Source organism: Lolium perenne, chromosome 5, assembly GCF_019359855.2.
Source record: "Lolium perenne isolate Kyuss_39 chromosome 5, Kyuss_2.0, whole genome shotgun sequence".
NCBI lineage: Eukaryota > Viridiplantae > Streptophyta > Magnoliopsida > Poales > Poaceae > Lolium > Lolium perenne.
In genome coordinates this window covers 29,200,160-29,219,118 of record NC_067248.2, presented here as the reverse complement: position 1 = coordinate 29,219,118, position 18,959 = coordinate 29,200,160, and the positions used below count along the sequence as shown (strand labels likewise).

The 18,959-nt window shown below is 47.0% G+C and overlaps 1 protein-coding gene across 1 annotated transcript; it reads left to right on the top strand.

Annotated features, from left to right (window-relative positions):
• The first annotated feature begins 14,427 nt into the window (after positions 1-14,427).
• LOC127298675 (patatin-like protein 3) lies at positions 14,428-16,428 on the top strand. The gene is made up of 2 exons (XM_051328513.2): positions 14,428-15,632; positions 15,723-16,428. Exons 1-2 carry the CDS (start codon positions 14,532-14,534, stop codon positions 16,095-16,097), a joined length of 1,476 nt encoding a protein of 491 aa, XP_051184473.1. The 5' UTR covers positions 14,428-14,531; the 3' UTR covers positions 16,098-16,428.
• The last annotated feature ends 2,531 nt before the right edge of the window (positions 16,429-18,959 follow it).

The following is an 18,959-nucleotide window of genomic DNA, read 5'->3' as shown; positions in this document are numbered from 1 at the left end:
TACAAGGGCACACTATTGGTGGCAATAGCAAATGATGCGAGCAACCGTTTATTACCACTGGCTTTTGCATTGGTAGAGATTGAGAACAATGATAACTGGGAATGGTTTTTCCATATATTGAGGACGAGGGTCATACCACCCTCAAAGGAAGTGTGTGTCATCTCCGATCGTCATCAAGGAATTCTCAATGCGGTGGAGCTTGCAATTCCCGGGCATGCTCCCTTGCATCACCGATGGTGCATGAGGCATTTTTGTGCAAACTTCTACCGGGCATGCAAGAGCAAAGAGTTGTCTGACCTTCTTCAAGATTGTTGCCTCGCTTATTCTGAGCGCCGCTTCGCAAACCTATACAACGGCTTGCTGAAGCACAAAGACCTCAACGCGGGTGGTCAAGAGTTTCTTCATACACACCTCATATTTAACTCAAAGTGGGCAAGAGCTTATGATGAGGATGGGAGGAGATATGGCCAAATGACAAGCAACATGGCCGAGTGCTTCAACAATGTGTTGAAGGGTGTCCGTGCATTGCCCATGACGGAAATCATTCAATACACATTCGAGAAGTTGAATGTCTATTTCCAGAACTACACCGATGAAACAGAGAAGGAAATTGCAAGGAATTGCGAGTTCCCAACGAAGGTTGAAGAGTTCATGGAATTTCAGGCGAGGAAGGCGGACTCCCAAACGGCTACATGTTATGACAATGTTGACTGGGTTTACCAAGTGAATGAGCCGGGAGGCACCACACAAGGTGGTGTCCAACACGGAGGCCGGGCTTTCCGTGTGTCCCTAAAGACATGTGAAGGCACATGTAGGAGGCCCTCTTTGCTTCATTTGGCTTGCTCCCACTTGTTAACAGCGGCACGCACTAGACGTGTCGACTACAATAACCCGCTCACCGTTCGGGAGTCCGAGTTCTCAATCGAAGCCACAAAGAGGACATGGGATCCAAGGTTTCGACCTTACTTGGACCAATCACAATGGCCGGAGTATCATGGAGTTCAAGTTTGGCCAGATCCGGAATGGAAGGTTGTGAAACGTGTAAGAAGAAAGACAAAGAGGTATCACGGAGATATGGATAGATGGGGTCATTCGGGAAACAAGTTATTCCAAGAAGCTCGCGAGCCAACTAATTGTGGATCATGCAATAGTAAGGGCCACAATAAAAGGAAGTGCACATCCGGCAAAAAATCAAAGGGCAATGATGCTACCACAAGTCAAGCATCAAGTAGCCAACAAGCTTCAAATCAACCTCGAAGCCAACAAACCCCAAGCCAACAAACCCCAAGCCAACAAGCTACAAGCCAACCTCCTCCAAGCCAACAAGCTCGAAGCACACAAGCCCCACGGCAACAAGCTCCAAGCGCACAAGCCCCACGGCAACAAGCTCCAACCCAACAAGCTCCAACTCAACAAGCTCCAAGGCAACAAGCCCCACGGCAACAAGCTCCAACGCAACAAGCTCCAACTCAACAAGCTCCAAGGCAACAAGCCGCAAGGCATGAACCACAATGGCAACAAGCTCCAAGGCAACCAAGGATTCATGTAGGGCTTAGTAGAGGTCGGCATGGTGGCCGTCGGGGTACTAGTATGCTACGATACCTAGCGGGGCCTTATCCATATGTGTCTCCAAGTTACTAATTGCATTGTACTTTATATTTTCCTATTCCATGACTAACTTTGGTTTTCTCAATTTTGTTTTCAGGTATGGCAACCCAACCCAACAAGGGGAAGGGGGCGTGGGAGGGCAATGAGAAGGAGGAGTCGGTTTGGGAGGAGGCGGTAAGGATGGTGCGGAAGAGGGAGAAGGAAGAACTTGAGAGGAAGAAGAAGGAGGAGGAAGACAACAAGATGGCCGAGCGTGCCCGTATGCAAAGGGAGTATCAGCAATACATGTGGCGCGAGAAGAAGAGGCATGAGAAGATCAAGGCTGAACGGGACCGCGTGGCACGGGAAAAATTCCTGAGGAGCTGCCAACTTGCTCAAATAGCGAGGGAGAGGGAAAATAGGATGCACCTAGAGGAGGTGGCTAAGGAGGCTGAGCGCATAAAAGAGGAAAGAGCTCAAGCGGAAGCTTCAAAGATGGAGGAGCGCCACCATTTCTTCGACTCGGTCGTTCAGTTGGCTCGTGACATAAGGGAGAAGGAAGAATTGGCTGAAGAATCTAAGAAGAAGAAGGCGAGGGGGGAGGGAGCCTTTGCCACGCAGTGATGTCCCTTTGGCTATGTTCTTGTTGTCGAACCTTTATGTTGTCGAACTATGATGTTGTGTGAACCTTGATCTTCTCGAACCTTCATGTCGTTGAACCTTATTGTAATTGAAACCTTGATGTCGTCGAACCTTATTTGTCGTTTGAACCATTATGCTGTGTTACATATTCAGTGCAATGTTGTACTCAAAACTGTTTGAATATGGCAGGGTTTTTCATGGGTTTAACACAACTCAATGTGTGGCGCCCTCCACACTGGCGCCACAGTACACAGTGTGGCACCCGTGGCATCGGCGCCACACATGCCAACATATATCAACTTTTGCGTCGAAAACATCCAGGGGCTCCGGACGATTAGTCCTTAGCCGTTTTGGCGAGGCTCTTTGTGTGGCGCCCGTGCCATTGGCGCCACACATGCCAGTGTGGCGCCCGTGGCATCGGCGCCACCCATAGAGGCTCGCCAAAACGGCTAAGTCCCAGACGATTTGTCTTACAGTATGTTTTGGGCAATTACATATCGATGTGTGGCGCCGATGGGAGGGGCGCCACATTGTGCAGTGTGGCGCCGGTGGGAAGGGCGCCACACATTGACTTGTGTTAAAACCATGAAAAATCCTGCCATATTCCAACAAAACTGCCATCATGTCAAAAGCTATGTCATACACACATCATATCAACAGCAATTTCGTACACACATCATAGACATAACATCATCATACCTAACATCGTAGCACATAGTTTCATACAATTTAAGATAGAATTCAAACAACACGAAGCAACGAAGATAGAGTTCACAACACGCATAAGTTCTAACTATCAGTGTCCGAGCCGGATTCGCCGGTGTGGTAGTGCACGCGGCAGGCTGTGTCGTCGAACACCTTGACGATCATCTCGCCGCCCCCCTCGTACAGGAAGGTGAGCTGGCAGTCGGGCTCGAGGTCGAGGTCACGGGCGAACTTGTCCCACCCCGTGTGCAGGTACATCTTGCCCTGCCCGTCGAACAGGACCTCCACGGGCCAGCGGCAGAAGTTGCAGCTAGCCTCCCGTAGCTGCAACTGCGCCGGCTCGACGCCATCGACGAACTCGGCGAACTTGTCCGGTAGCCGCTTGATGCCGAGTGGGTCGTCGTCGATGCGGAGGAGGAACTCGAAGCAGCGTTCCTCATGCGAAGACGAGGAGGGTGCAGGTGACGGTGACCGTTGGGCCGTTGCTGCTCCACCGCGGCGGCCCCTTCCCCGGCCCCGGGGGCGCCCAGGGCCGCGGCCTCGACCGCCTCGCCGGCCATCCTACATGTTTACATGTTTGAACCATATTATGACCCATTCCACTAACAAATATGAGTTACTCCATCACAAGTACTAGGCATACATGTGGGTTCATACACATAAAAACATAGGGTTCATACACAAACATGTGAAATTTCATATCTAGGTTTCAACAAATCTATGGTTCAAACACATGCATACATGAGGCTACCATCTCCAACACAAACACTACAATATAGAGTGCACAAAAAAAATTCCATGTCTAGGGTTCATGTCCAAATCTAGCAAGATCTATCAAATTAGTGGATGAATGGAGAAGATTCGAAGGGGATTACCTTGAGAAATGGATGGGGAACGATCTCCACGGACAGATCTGCTGATTTGGTGGTGAATTTGGTGGGGGGAAAGGGGAGGAGAGAGAGGAACCGCCGGCCACCTCCTGTTCTTCACGGGAAGAAGAGAGGAGAAAGAAGATGGTCGGGCTGGGCTGGGCGCGCGCGGACAAACATAAGTGCATGTGTGGCGCCCTTGCCACGGGCGCCACACTTTCAAAGTGTGGCGCCGGCGTGAGCGGCGCCACACTTGCTGCCACGTCGGATCGGGATCACCAGCTCAGCGTCGCCGGGCCACGTCGGATGGGTGCGTGGCGCCGGCAGCAGGGGCGCCACATGAGCATGTGTGGCGCCCATAGGAGGGGCGCCACACAAAAGGGTTAGATGAGTGAAATAGTTTCGCCGGAGGGTCAGTCTGTGCTTTTCTTTCACTTTTGGGTTATTTTTGTGCAAATCGCCGCACGGGGTTGACCCCATCGGACGGCTCGCGAGGCGGGGGATCAAAAGTTCTGTTCCCCCGGGGGTTCCCCGGGGGGACGCCCAGCACTACCCTTTGGGAATTAAGCGGACGCCTCTCTTCTTATATTTAGCGGTAGTAGAGCTCTTATCATGCCTAGATAAAAAAAAAAGTTTCATGCTGATACAAAAGCTTTCTGATCACGCATCATCAGGCTAGCTATGCAAATGCAATCCATCGCTGAAGTACGGTACACTTTGATATGCACGTGCCCGTTAATCTGCATGATTTTGTTTGAGATGTTAATCCGCATGATTAGGGCCAGCATACCCGGCGTAAGAAAAACAGGAGTACCAAATTTATTCGATTAATTTGACAGCATATAGCTAGCTTGCACGCACGATGGCGGTGGCGTCTCCGACCACGGATCGATCGATTGACTAGCTACTAATATATCAGCCTAAATTATGAACTACCAGGTATTGACAAAATTCGTGCAATTAGCCAAAGCTAGCTAGCTACTTTACAAGATAATTTTGTTTAGGTTAGTGGGAGCAACTAATCATGGTTTAGACAGTCCGGCAGGGGCATTTTGTTTCTGTGCGTGATTAGGGGGGTACACGATTCGCGCGTCAACCACCATACATATGTATACGCACGTAGTCGTCTAGGTCGTCGTCGCCTCTCCATTCATCGCCTTTTCGTGCTGTGGACTGATGGAGATTAGTAAGACTTTCTTTGAACGTTGACAACTTTGCGTCCACGATAAGGGCGGCCGGCTGGCTGGGGCACATATACGTTGGACGGTTGGAGGGTATGGCTTGGATTACACATTCCGGCCGGTGCACGCGTATGTGTGTGTCGTGTGTAAGCAAGGCCGGCCCTCAATTTGGGCAGGACTCAAAGTAATTTATTTGAGCAACAATCATGCTAGCATGTATTACATCTGCTTCACAGACAGTATAATACGTTTTCACAAACTAAACTAGCTGCATGATCCGTGTATAGCACTCGCATTAGAGGATGCATGCTAACCCGAGAGAGGGGATCAAGGCCGCTGCCGCTCTAGATTGGTCCACCCTCGTGGCCGGAGGCGCTACCGAGCCACCTCGCCGCCCTACCCTTTCCTTCTCCTTCTTCTCCGCTGGCATGCTGCTTCTCCGCTGACCATCCTCTAAGGACGGCGCTACTATAGGTGTCCAGAGTGAAAAAAAAATTAAAATCAGATAATAAATTCTAAACGTTTTAGTTTCACAACAGGAGACACTATACGGGCGCTTCACCCGTTTCTCTCTATGTTACGCTTGGTACAGGGAAAACATGGCTAAGCACTTGAAGCGTTTTCTCGCGTCTCTGCCACACTGACGCTAGGATGAAAAGCCGATCTACCAAAAATCTGATCCTAGCGTTGGCGCCTTAGGGTCGGCGTTGTTCTTACCATAAGGTCCCCCTTCTATGTTAAAAAAAAGTCTTGCTTCTTCTTCGACAGTAGGGATGGCAATGGGTATCCATGGCCCGCGTATCCGATGGGTAAAAACCTATTATGAGTACATGTATGGGACAAAAAAATTACCCATGGATATGTAAATGGGAGAATATCATACCCATTTGTTATAGCGCATATGGGTATGGGATTGTAGAACCCATACCCATGTACACATATACCCGTCCAAAATTTGACAAACTAGGCCGAACCTCATGTTTTCCGCGTCCTCAAATTTGTTTGTAGGTTAGTGAGTATTAGACCCCTATTTGGGATCTCTTCACCTCTATCATCTTTACATGATCACATCCTAATATGTTGTTGTTTATAATATGCTCTTGTTCATAACTATGTGTTGATGTTTACAATGTTTATTTTTTCATAAATTATGGTTACATGTTCTTATTTATGAATATTTTTGGTCAATTTAATGTATCGTAAGCGTGTGTATATGTACATGCGGGTTGCCATTTACCCTTCCGGATGATAGGTAAAATTGAAAACGATGGTCCGGATATGGGATCGCTCCACCCGTGCCTATGCCTCGCTGGTGCCATCCCTGCTTCGACGTCGGGAGCCACTAGCAACCGCCACGATTAAGTCGGGAGCCACTAGCAACCAGGTTGTAGCGTGCATGCATGCATCCACCCACATCCGTACTACGTGTCAGTTATTCCCAATTTGCCGGCGCCTCCTTGTCGTGTGCATCATCAATTCATTTTAATCCGCAATGATGATTGTGTCAAGCTGACGAGGGCCGTGAAAAAAAGGGTGCGCGCGATCGTTGCACCAACCGACCTGCACATCGTAAGTTCTCTGGCCACAATTCAAAGACCTCTTTCAATGACGTGCACGTAGTTAGTACGTACAAGTTGCAAACGTCGATCCGACCAACATGCAAAAGGTAAACGACGCTGCGTTCGATGGATGACGCATTAAGCACCATTCAGTAATCATCATGCAATGCGCCAGCTAGCCATTCGATCTGTCGGTCTTTGCTCTCGATCTGGTGCAGAAATGTCAGACACTGCACGACAGGTAGCATACAAGCTTCGTCTCAAAACACACTTGCACACACAGCTTACACATTATGGTAATTGTACATATGTATCGCTGCTGGACATGGCCAATTCTCGTTGTATCTCAAGTCCAACTACATAATGATAATGCCTCTTGTACTTTCTCCATCTCTAAAAAAGCTGTTTAATGTTGTCTAGATACGAAGGTATAGATATTTTTAGTTATAGATACATTCGTATCTAAAAAAAAGTTGAGCGGTCTTTTGTGAAACGGAGGATGTATAATGTTTCTCTAGACGCAAAAGTGGAAGAGATCCGCGTGGACACATGTAAATGTGGTTACGTGAAATTAAAATACAACCTGAGTGTTCCAAGTTTTGTTATTCAAAATGTTACTATCAAGTTCCAGATCGAGAGAATTTGGGACGAACATATCACTACCTGCATCTCACACTTGGAATCCCCTAAACATATATGCATCGCCATAGTCGCTTGTGGTTTCTGGCCACATACAATTGCGGAAGGTTCATGTCAAAAAATAGTAGAGGTCCATAAAATATAGAGAAAAAAAGTTGCATTATTTTTCCCTAGCAACGTAAGGACATTTGACATTTAGCTATACATATATTTTACGAACGATTTTTTTCACTTGAATAATACTCCCTCGTTCCGATGAATAAGGCTTTTTTTTCAAAAGTTAAGCCAAGTAGAATCTGACTATTTTTTTAGAAAATATCTAACAACAACTATGTAGTTCTATAGATATCATACGATAATATATTTTATGATATATGTAACAATATTAATTTAGTATTTTACATGTTAATGAATTTTAGTAAAAACTTGGTCAAGCTTTACATGGCTTAACTATTTAGGAATAATATACTCCGACCGTTCTCTTATAACACACTTGCATACATAACTTACACATGGTAATTATAAATGTCTCTCCTGGACATGGCCAATTCTCTTCGTATCTCAAGTCCAGCTTCTGAATACTTTAAAAAAAAAATTGAGCAGATATTTATGGAACGGAAGGAGTATAATTTTTTTTCTAGACAAAAAAGTGAAGCGGAAGAGGTCTGCGTGGAATCCTGTAAAAGTGGTTATGCGAAATTAAAATACAACCTGGGTGTTCCAAGTTTTGTTATTCAAAATTGTACTGTCAACTTCAAGAGAGAATTTGGGACCAACAACACTGCCTCCATCTCACACTTGAGATTTCCTAAACATATATGCATCGCGGTAGTCGCTTGTGGTTTCTGGCCACATACAATTGCCGAAGGTTCAATTCAAAAAATAGTAGAGGTCCATTAAAATAGAGAAAAAAGTTGCATTATTTTTCCCTAGCAACGTAAGGACATTTAGTTATACATATTTTAAGAAGGATTTTCACTTGAATAATACTCTCTTGTTCTGTCGAATAAGGCCCTTTTGCAAACGTTAAGCCAAATAAAATTTGACCAATTTGTTTAGAAAGTATATATCAACAACTTTGTTGTTCTATAGATATCATATGAGAATATATTTCAAGATGGCTAACTATGTTGATTTAGTATTTTTAATGTTAATGAATTTTAGTAAATATTTGGCCAAAGTTTACGTGGCTTAACTTTTTTAAAAATAATTTAGATTTTATTGGCTTGAATGGAGGTACTCCCCCTATGCTAAGATAAGTATCTCAACCTTTTCTTATGTATATAAGGAACGATACACTTATTTTAGAAGCGAGGTGTGTTGTGGAGGCGGCGTTTTGGCTCATAGGAGCAAATGCTCCTATTGTACAAAATAATTGAAAAATAATTTTTAATAATATCAAAAAATTATGACATAATTGTTTTGGTGTACATCGTGACATTCTATGTTAATGCACAAGTTTTCGTGGAGAAACAACATTTTATGTGACGTGTACAAAAAGACAAAAAATATTCTGTACGTGCAACAAAATTTGTGTTTTTTTACAGGAATCACATACTTTTTTAGTTTTTTTAAACTTGTGTACAAACATAAATGTGTAGATTTACATAAAAAAATTATTTTAAATTTTTTTAATACTTCAAAATGTAAACTCATATGAGCCAAGTGATCTTATCTACTTGTGCTAGCTCCAAGCTAGATCTTGTCGAGAACTAAGGCATAGCCTAGTGGTCGGACATGCAGTGGCACTCCCGGCCGGCCAGGGTTCGAATCCTGCCTAAGGACGAATTCTGGTTGCCTCACCACCTCCCCATGAGAAATCATTTTTTTTAAGCTAGATCTTGTCTCGACTCTCAACCAAGGGCACTAGTGTCAATTGCCAGCTGGCTGCTCCTCTCGCTTGACACAGCCCTGCATGTGTACGTGGCATTTCATCCAATTTGCAGTTCCCTTGGCTGTCCCATGCGTCATCAAATATCCTTTACTTTGCAATAATGAAATGATGTTGTCAATCTGACGGCGGTGAAAAAGGATAGTACGTAGTTGTCGTTGGTGCACCAACTAACCTGCAGTTACCACACAACGCAAGTTTAACTCACTCTCGGCTTATTCAATTCAAAGAGCTCGTTCAATGCCGTGCGCGTACAAGTTGCAAACGTATGTCGATGTGAAGCACAGGATGGATGGCGCGCCAACATTCAGTAGCAACGATGCTAGTCCAAAATTAATGTACCGGAAATGCACTTTTTGTCTATGGTATATATGCCCCCTTTATCTAACATACAAATTTCAAAATGTTATGTTGAAAGATCTAGGACAGATAATGTTTGCAGAAACACAACATTTAGGAAAGATTTAGGACAGAAATGCCTTACTTTAGCACTGAATTTTTTTCTATTTTACAAATCTTACTAAAACAACTTTGTGAGCATGTAGAATGTGGAGATATACAAGAGAAATTTTGTTTTCCGTTTTTTTGACATTTCCATATATGTTCAAAATGAATTTCCAAAATAATAGAGCATACGCACCCGGGGAGCGAAAGCGCAGCATCCGGAATGCGCCGAGCTGATTTCATCAGAAGAATTAAGCACCAAGATACTACTGCTTTAGGCTGGCATCCCGCAACAGGTCGCCGTCTCGCTGCTTCATGGCCAGGTACGGTGGCGATGTGCTTGGTCCAGTGGAGGCAAACACCATGGGAGAAGAGGAACCTCGGGAGCGGCCGAGGTTGAGCAGGAGATGATGGGGTTCCCGTGCGCAGCACCATGCTCGCTTTAGCTTGGACTCATCATCAAGGACGATAGGATCCGGAGGCGATGTGGTCATCGAGTCCTTTGTTCTTTTGAAGTATTAGCAAACTTTTGGTGACATCATGCCACATGTCCATGAATCAAAATAGAAATCTTAGCGCCAAATTCGTGTCTCCATTTCGCGAATTGCGGTAGTGACGCAATGGATTATTTTAGTAGGATTACAACAATGTGTATTGCTCAACCTTATTTAACTTTTCAAACGGAATGAGATGCCTTGAATCCTACCTATTGTTTATATCATTAATATATCACTTGTTTGATACTTGAGACTACACTTAATTTTGTTTTGAAAAGTACTTCCATTGTATGCAATTTTGTTTGGATATATGCTACGACATAAAATAATTCATAAGGCCTCAAGTGTTTGCAATATATTCATTACTGGAACAAGATTCAATAGAACCACCAATGTATCTTTCGCCGTGCTTTTCTTAACAATCATATTAGTGCTTGACGTGCTTTTCCTAACAATCATATTAGTGCTTGACGTGCTTTTCCTAACAATCATATTAGTGTTTGATGTGCTTTTCGTATCAATCATATTAGTATATCAAGCACAACGAGAACGTAAAAGTGTAAGCGCACACATAACCCAATATCAGGTATGTATTCAAAATTGACACTTCTAACCGTAAAAAGTGTAGTATCAACTTATTTTTTTGTCTTGAAGTAGATACATTTTTCTTGGAATTAATAATTGTCCTTTTATGCTTATTTTATAATGCTATTTTTTGGTACAATAACCATAATTTGGTGCAGGAGCTTATACAAAATCGTAAAAGCTGAAAAAATAGTGGGCAATCGTAGGATACTAAAGCAATTACATTTTAAACTAATTCTTAATACTAAAATAAACTAAAACTTATGGTTTAAATTTATTTGCGCGATAGCGCAACAGGTCATCTAGTTCAATTCAAAGAGCTCGTTCAATGCCATCCGCGTACAAGTTGCAAACGTACGTCGATGTGAAGCACAAGACCAGCAAGGCAAAGGTAACGACACATCGATGGATGGCGCGCCAAAATTCCGTAGCAACGATGCTAGTAGTAGTCCAAAATGTACCGGAAATGCGCTTTTTGTCTAACAAACAAATTTCAAAATGTTAAAAGATTTAGGACAGATAATGTTTTGCCGAAACACAGCATTTGTTGTGCCCTGTGTAAAAAAAATGAAAAAAAATCTGATATGTAAAGCAGTGAATTGTGAGAAAGAAAATTCGATCCAAGTCCAAAATCAGAAATCTTTTGTTATTTTTGTTTAAGCCGGCCAGAATATAAAATATTAATGCTGAGCTCTTGTATATCTTGGTACGCCAGTCACCATGTACGTCTATGATTTCATTTTGAAGCGCTGAAATGTAAAAAAAAAACGTTGACCAACGGGGAATGATCCCTCCCTTGGTTGTTAGATAGGATGAAATTCTCAAGCGATTTCTCACTACGGATGATAACCCGTTTAGTTCGCTCTCCAGCGATTTCTCGCTATGGATGGAATTCGAACCCGAGTGGGCTAGCTGCGCACTCGCCTTAGCTTGCCACTGAGCTAGACCTCAGTTGTCGAAGCGCTGAAATGTTGTGTACATCTTTTTGAAAAAAAAAATCAGGCCCAATATAGCTCGCGCGCGCTCGAAAGCGAATTCCCGACAACATACCGTTATACCGTATACAATGCCGCTGGTCGTTCCGTTTGCGTTTATCATTGATGAATAGTACAAGGTACAAGCTCCCTCTAGTTGTAGTAGTAGTACGAGTACGTATGTGTTCAGTGGCTAAATATCGAGTAGAGGATCCAGACGTACAACGTACAAGGAGTTGCGGATCGACTCGGACGCGGTGTGCAGCACGTACTGCCGCCGCTACGGACGAACTCTAGCCTAGTCATAGACTGTTACTAGTTAGATTAGAGTGGTACAGTAGTACCATGCACGCAATTATGCGACCATCATGATTATCAGCTGAGCCAGGCAAAAGAAGGAAGAAGGAAGAAGGAGAAAACTACTGTAGCAGCTTGAGAGGGGTGGAGGGGGAAATGCGCACCGCCCCCGCTGATCAGCTGAGCCAAGCAAAAAGAAAGCAATGAAACTTACCATGGTCACTGCCAATGGGGCCCTAAAAAGTCAACAACAAGAACAACAATAACATCAAAGACTTTTTTCCAAGAAAATTGGAATAGACTAGATAAGAAACCCAGTAAAAATAAAAGAAAGCCAAACAAAAAAAGATGAAAGAAGAATGTAAACTGAAATTTCAGCACGTCCTATCGGGAGCCAAGACTTTAGCTACATTCTAATCTTTCAAATCTCTTTTTACCGCCTTCGTCAAAGTCAACTTTGGTTGTCTTCTAACCCTTCTGGTGCCTCCGCGGTATATGTCCAAACCACATTAATCTGTTTTGGGTATGTCCAAACCACATTAGTCGGTGTTGGATAAGCTTCTCGTCGATCGGTACCATCCCTAGCCTATCTCAAATTACCTCGTTCCTAGTTCAATTTTTTTCTATGGCCGCACATTCATTGTAGCATGCGCATCTCCAAATATGTTTAAAATGTATTTTCAAAATAAATGGAGCATACGTTGGGAGCCAAAACACCGCATCCGGAAATGTACTCCCATGTTTCTATATTTACCTCGCGTTCTTGGGTTTAGTCAAAGTCAAATTTTGTAAATTTTGCAAAATATTTAGAAAAAAATATTAACATACATACTATACAAATATATGGCATTTGAATCATTATAAAGTATATTTTTCAAATTATATGCCTTTGGTATCGTGAATGTTGGAGAGCGGTGTTTTAGAACATGGGTGTATATGCTCCCTATATTTCGAAATGCATCTTACATACATTTTAATTTTTTTTAAATTGAAACTAATAGTTCGCACGTACATCTTCACGTGCTACGTGCTCACAAAGTCCTTTCATAAAAAATTGATTTATCATGTGACGTGTGTAAAAAAGACAAAATTCAGTGCTAAAAATAATGCTTTTCACAAGATAAACTTTCTCTTTTTTATGTAGATCACACAAAATATTGGTTTTTCGTGAAACTTGACGAACGCACGTATATTATGGAGATATATATGTAGATTTTTTTGTCCAAATTTTTCAACATTTCGAAATATGATTTTTTGGAAGAGGGAGCATACGCACCCGGGAGCCGAATTGAATTCCCGTGAATGTTGGTACTAGCTTTTTCTATAATATTGGTAAAAAACATTTTTATACTTTGACTAAACTAGGACGCGAGCAAAATGAAAATGGAGGTGAGGAGGGAGGTCTATTTGGGCCACAGGCAACATGAAGCCCCTTCTAGCTTTAACAATTTTAAAAACAACATTTTGAAGTTTCAAAATATGTCGAACAAAAGAATTCAATGCCTGCAGTAATATACTCTACCAACGTCGAAAAATGTCAACTCGAAATACCTAGTACTATTTTGGGCTGGGAAAAAAATCTTATATAGAGCGGTGAAAATTTTCGATCCTCCAAATTTTAGAAATCTTTTTTTATTGTTGCTTAAGCGCAGAATATAAAATACTCACACAGAAGATTTTGTATCTTGGTAAGGCACATCATCATGTACGCCTAGGATTTTTTTATAGTACTTCCTCCGTCCCATCAAAAGTATCTCGATTTTATTAGAATTTAGAATTTAGATATATTTACTACTAGATACTTTGATAGTGTGTAGATACGTTCCAATTTTGATAAAGTTGAGATATTTTTGGTGGAAGTACATCTTTTAAAAACAGCAATCAGGGTCAATATAGCTCGAGCTCCAACTCAAATTTCCGACAACATACCGTTATACTGTATATAATGGGCTGGTCGTTGCGTTTGTCTTCATCACTGATGAATACTAGTACAAGGTACAAGCTCCCTCTAGCTGTAGTAGTAGTACTAGGAGCACGTATATTTTGAGTGGCTAAATGTCGAGTAGAGGATCCAGACGTACAACGTACAAGGAGTTGCGGATCGACTCGGACGCGCGCGGTGTGCAGCACGTACTGCCGCCGCTACGGACGAACTCTACTCACTGCCGATGGGGCCTCAAGGCAGGACCTGGCCCGCGGTCCCACTTGGCAGAGACCAGACCGCCCGTGTCGCTCCCATCCCAGACAAATCGATCCCGTTCCGCCCACACGTGCGCTTTCCACTGACGCCCGGACCCACCGTGGACCCACGGGTCAGCCACTGACACGACAACGCTACGCTGCCTACCACCGCCAGCCACCCCAGCGTGGCCGTCCATTTCACATCAGACGGAGGGAGAGCATCCACGGCCCACCTGGCCCACAAGGACACGGGTTCTCACGAAATACGCCTCCGACTGCGGCGTTGCAGGTTCCAGCCACTGTAGCGGTCAGCTTGTACCATGTCTCCCATTTATAAGCGGAGGCGCGCAGTGAGCTGTTGAAGCCCCGCTCGCGCTGCAGTCGTCGGAGTAAATAACGACATCGCATCGCGCACGAAAGCTCGCGCTCCCCCACCACGCTTCCACCATTAACTCCCCCTCCGTGCTCTGCTCCGCCTCCATGGCGTCGCCGCCGCAGCTGCACCCGCAGCAGGCCGACGTGGACCTCGGCAAGCTCAGCTACGAGATCTTCTCCTTCCTCGAGAGCAAGTTCCTCTACGGCGCTGGCGTCCCCGGCGGGCCCTGCTCGCTGCCGGGCACGCCCGCCAGGGCTTCCGGCGCGAGGGTCAGGGTGCTGGCCATCGACGGCTGCGGTCCGGGCCCCGGCGACGCGCTGCTCGCGGCCTCCGCGCTCGCGAGGCTCGAGGCCGCGCTCAGGGCCAAGGCGGGCGACCCCGACGCCCGCGTCGCCGACTTCTTCGACGCCGCGGCCGGGGCGGGCGCGGGCGGCGTGCTGGCCGCGATGCTGTTCGTCAAGGGCGACGACGGGCGGCCGCGGTACACTGCCGCCGACGCGCTCGCGTTCGTGGCCGCCAGCCTCGGGAAGGGCGGCTGGGGCGGCAGTGGTTCCGGCGGCGGGTGGCTGCGAGGCAGGTGGGCGTCCCTGTTCCGACGCGGCGAGAACAGGTCCTCCTCGGACAGGTCCTCCTCGTCTTCTAACTCCTCGTCGTCGCTGCGGAAGGTGTTCGGCGACGCGACGCTGCGGGACACGGTGGCGCCGCTGCTGGTGCCGTGCTACGACCTCGCCACGGGCGCGCCCTTCCTCTTCTCCCGCGCCGACGCCGTCGAGAGCGACAGCTTCGACTTCCGCCTCCGCGACGTCTGCGCCGCCACCTGCGCCGCGGGCAACACCGCCGCGGCCGTCCGCTCCGTCGACGGGCGCACGGCCATCGCCGCGGCCTCCGGGGGCGTGGCTGCCATGGGCAACCCCGCGGCGGCTGCTATCACGCACGTGCTTCACAACAAGCAGGAGTTCCCGCTCGCCGCCGGGGTCGACGACCTGCTCGTTGTGTCTATAGGCTCTGGCTCCTCCTCCGGCGGTACCGCCTCCTCGGGCTCCGCCACGCCGTCCGCGGGCGGCTGGCGCACCCCGTTGCCCCCGCGCTCCCCGTCCCCGGCCGAGATGATCCGCCTCACCGCCGAGGGCGTCGCCGACATGGTCGACCAGGCCGTCGCCATGGCATTCGGCCACACATGCGGCCGCAACTACGTACGCATACAGGTGAGCTTTCCTTCCAGTCACCGACAGGCGGTGGCGCCATCACTTATTTGCTCCTTCAGCCACATTCTGATTAACTCTGTTTCAACTCAGGCGGCCGCGCCGGCGCACTCGATCAAATCGCTGCGTTCGCTGGACCCGAAGAAGGTGGTGGCGATCGCGGACGGGATGCTGACGCAGCGGAACGTGGAGGCGGAGCTCTTCCGGGGCCGCCGCCTCTCGGAGAAGTCCAACCGGGAGAAGCTGGACGCGTTCGCGGCGGAGCTGGTCAAGGAGCACGACCGCAGGCGGAGCTCGCCGCCGGGGATGCTTCCCAACGTGGCCATCAAGCAGGTGGCACTGGCGCCCCCCACGCCGCCGAGGCTCTCGTCGGCCACCACCACGTCCTCGTCCGCCTCCGGCACCGGCACCGCCACCACCGGCGGCAGGACCGCGTCCACCATGCCGTCGCCGGCGTCCACGCACTGACACCATCACACCACACGGATCGGAAGGAGTGAGAAACCGATCGTGCGACGTGGACGGATCACCTCCCTCACTCCCGAGTTTTGTACATTGCCCGTGGAATGGGAACTGAGCAATCGAAATGCCTTCACCAGTGTATTTTTCCCTCTCGACGAGTCGCTGGCATGTGGGGTACGATTTTAAATTCAAAAGTCCCCTGTGAAGCAAATCTATTCCTGCCAAATTCTCCTCAAAATACTGTAGGATTGCTGAGCGGCTGGAGAAACTGAAATAGTACGTACGAACGATCATGTAAAGCGAAAAAGGACTAAAGGAGACGCCTTTGAGAAAGCCACCACTAGATTTTCTTCCCCGTTCTAATCATCTTCCCTCCCGTCTGGGTTCGAAAACCCCGTCGGCGGGGTGGTGGTCGGGTTATTAGTCCTACTCCCCCATTTAATCCGACGCTGATTGGATGCTAACAACTCCATTGATTGCCCTGTATGTGCAAGGAGCTTGCTTGCAGTTAGCCAAATTGGACGTCCAGACTGAGTGGCCTCTGCGTGGTGCTGAATGACTCTGCAATGTGGATGTTGACCAGGATGAAGATGATTGATTTCAAACATAGTTATGTGGCTTGCTTTCAGGGGAGAAGGAATTTCCTTTATGATCATTTGCAAGTTAGCTGGCTTAGCAGGTTCATCATCACCCATTTGGTCCAGGCCCGTCTGGATGGACCCTCGGGGACAAAAACTACGGCCCAACTCGGGGATCCACGTGGGTGGTTGTCCGCTGTGACCCAAAGCCGGCCCAATCTAGGCCAGCTTTGCGTGAGAGTGGACACAATCCTGATGTGGCTTGTGTCTTCCCTTGTCCTCTCCTGCCCGCCTAGTCGGTGTCCTAAGACTTTTCACTCGTGTCCACTCCTTAGGGTGACATGGCCGATGCATCTCCAGTCGCCTCCAAAGACGTCCTGGCCGCCGAGTCTGAATCACCTCCCAACGCTGTCACGGCGTTGAAGAAGCCGAAACTCGAGAGGACGGCAGACCACAGGGCCGCCAACAGCAAGAAGCGGGCGGGTCGGAGGAAGGCCGCCGAGAAGAAGCTCGAGGCCGCCCCCGAGGAACGGAAGAGGGATGCAGATGATCTCTCGGCCCTTCAGTCCAAGGACAACGCGGAGGCTCTAGCCACCTCGGTCGCTTATATCAAGCCATCATGATGCTCAACCGTGGGGCGCTCGCGCAAATGGCCACAACAGGCCTTGGCAGTGGCATGGCGGCGAGCTCTGGGTCGTCCACGAACCGACCTCTAGATCAAAGACCCGGCTTCGAGTAGACGGCGGTGCCGCCTAGGTTCTCCAGTTCACCACGGGATGGGTCACTCGAGGTGGGTGATTCCATTAGAACAACGAGACCTTCCCCAGCATCCTTGACCTCTCAAACGTGTGCCGCCGCTGCACGCGAAGATACGACGAGCGGTCCACCGCCGCCTCATTGTTGGGTGCATGCAACATGTACAACCAAAAGTCTTGCCAGTTTGACCCAGCCACCATGCAACTAACTCCCATGATTGAGTTCACCGCGGTATCCATTGGGTAAGTGCAAAAAATGTAGCCGCCGCCAATGCAGTTTGTCCCACCTAGGCGACCCCCATGTTGGCTTTGATGCCTACTATGATGAAGCGGTGGAGGACATGATCAATGTCGGCGAAGGTACGATGGACATCGAGGAGGTGCACGCCATTGTTCGAGGACGAGCCCACCAATGCCCAAACTACACGGATCTCGAGGACAAGATGATATGTGAGGTGTGGATGTCATTTGGACAAGATCTGATTAGCGGCGCCGAGCAAAAGGTGGCTCCATTTTTTATGAGGATTCATGACTACTTCCATGAGCATAGTTGCTTTGGGGAACACCTCTTTAAGAGAAACTACAATGAATTGTGGTCGTTTATTCACTTGGAATTCGACAAGTTTACCGGGACCCATGATCATGTCAAGGGCATGCCCGTGAGCAGAATCAACATCAAGGACTTGCTAATTTTCTCGCTTTGCACATGAAAATTTTATATGTTTTCACTCATACAAGCATTTCCATTTCATTCTTTGTACTGTAAATTGAAGGCATGGCAAGGATTGGAATATTTCAAAGAGGTTAATCTAGGTAAATCTTTTACCTTGCCTAATTGTTGGAAGGAAATCCAAGGGTGCCCAAATTTTGAAGAGGTCTATGAGGCCTACAAGGCATCGTTGCTTGGTAGCAAGACTGCCAAAGATGCCAAGGTGAATGATCTCGATGCTGCCCAATCATACGAAAACACGACCTCCCGTGCTAGCTAGCCACGATAGCACAAGGCAACCAAGGCAGACATGAAGCGTGATTCTTCAGCCCTTTATTTAGTCAACACATTGAAGGACCTGTATGCCAAGAAGGAGATGTCAACGGACAAGCGGGATGAAACAAACGCCATGACAAGGAAGAGGCCATGAGGAACTTTGATGATGTCCAAATGCGGAATCTTGAGATTGATGAGGCCAATGAAAGACCAAGGTCAACATCAAAATCCAAGGAGGTTGAGCTCAAGCAGAGAGAAGTTGAGCTCAAACTTATCTCTGAGGATAATTTGATCATCACGGCCGACTTGACCACCTTGCCACTGGAGAGAATGGTTTGGTTCGAGAAAAGGCAAAATGAGATCCAACATCGATCATAGATCATGATTGAGTTGATTACTCAATATTCATGTTGTTAGTTGTTTGTTTGTTTGTTCATGAACTATGTCACATGTCGAATCCTTTTGATGCTACTTTCATCTATGTTGGAACCATAATTTTATGTGAATGTATTTGCCATTTTTCCGATTTTTTAGATGTTTGTATGGCAAA

What these genes read in the sequence shown, in the direction of transcription:
- LOC127298675 (XM_051328513.2), top strand. Translation starts at nt 14,532, where the DNA reads ATGGCGTCGCCGCCGCAGCTGCACCCGCAGCAGGCCGACGTGGACCTC. An exon ending in GCAACTACGTACGCATACAG is followed by an intron (nt 15,633 to 15,722) that starts GTGAGCTTTCCT and finishes GTTTCAACTCAG; the next exon opens with GCGGCCGCGCCGGCGCACTC.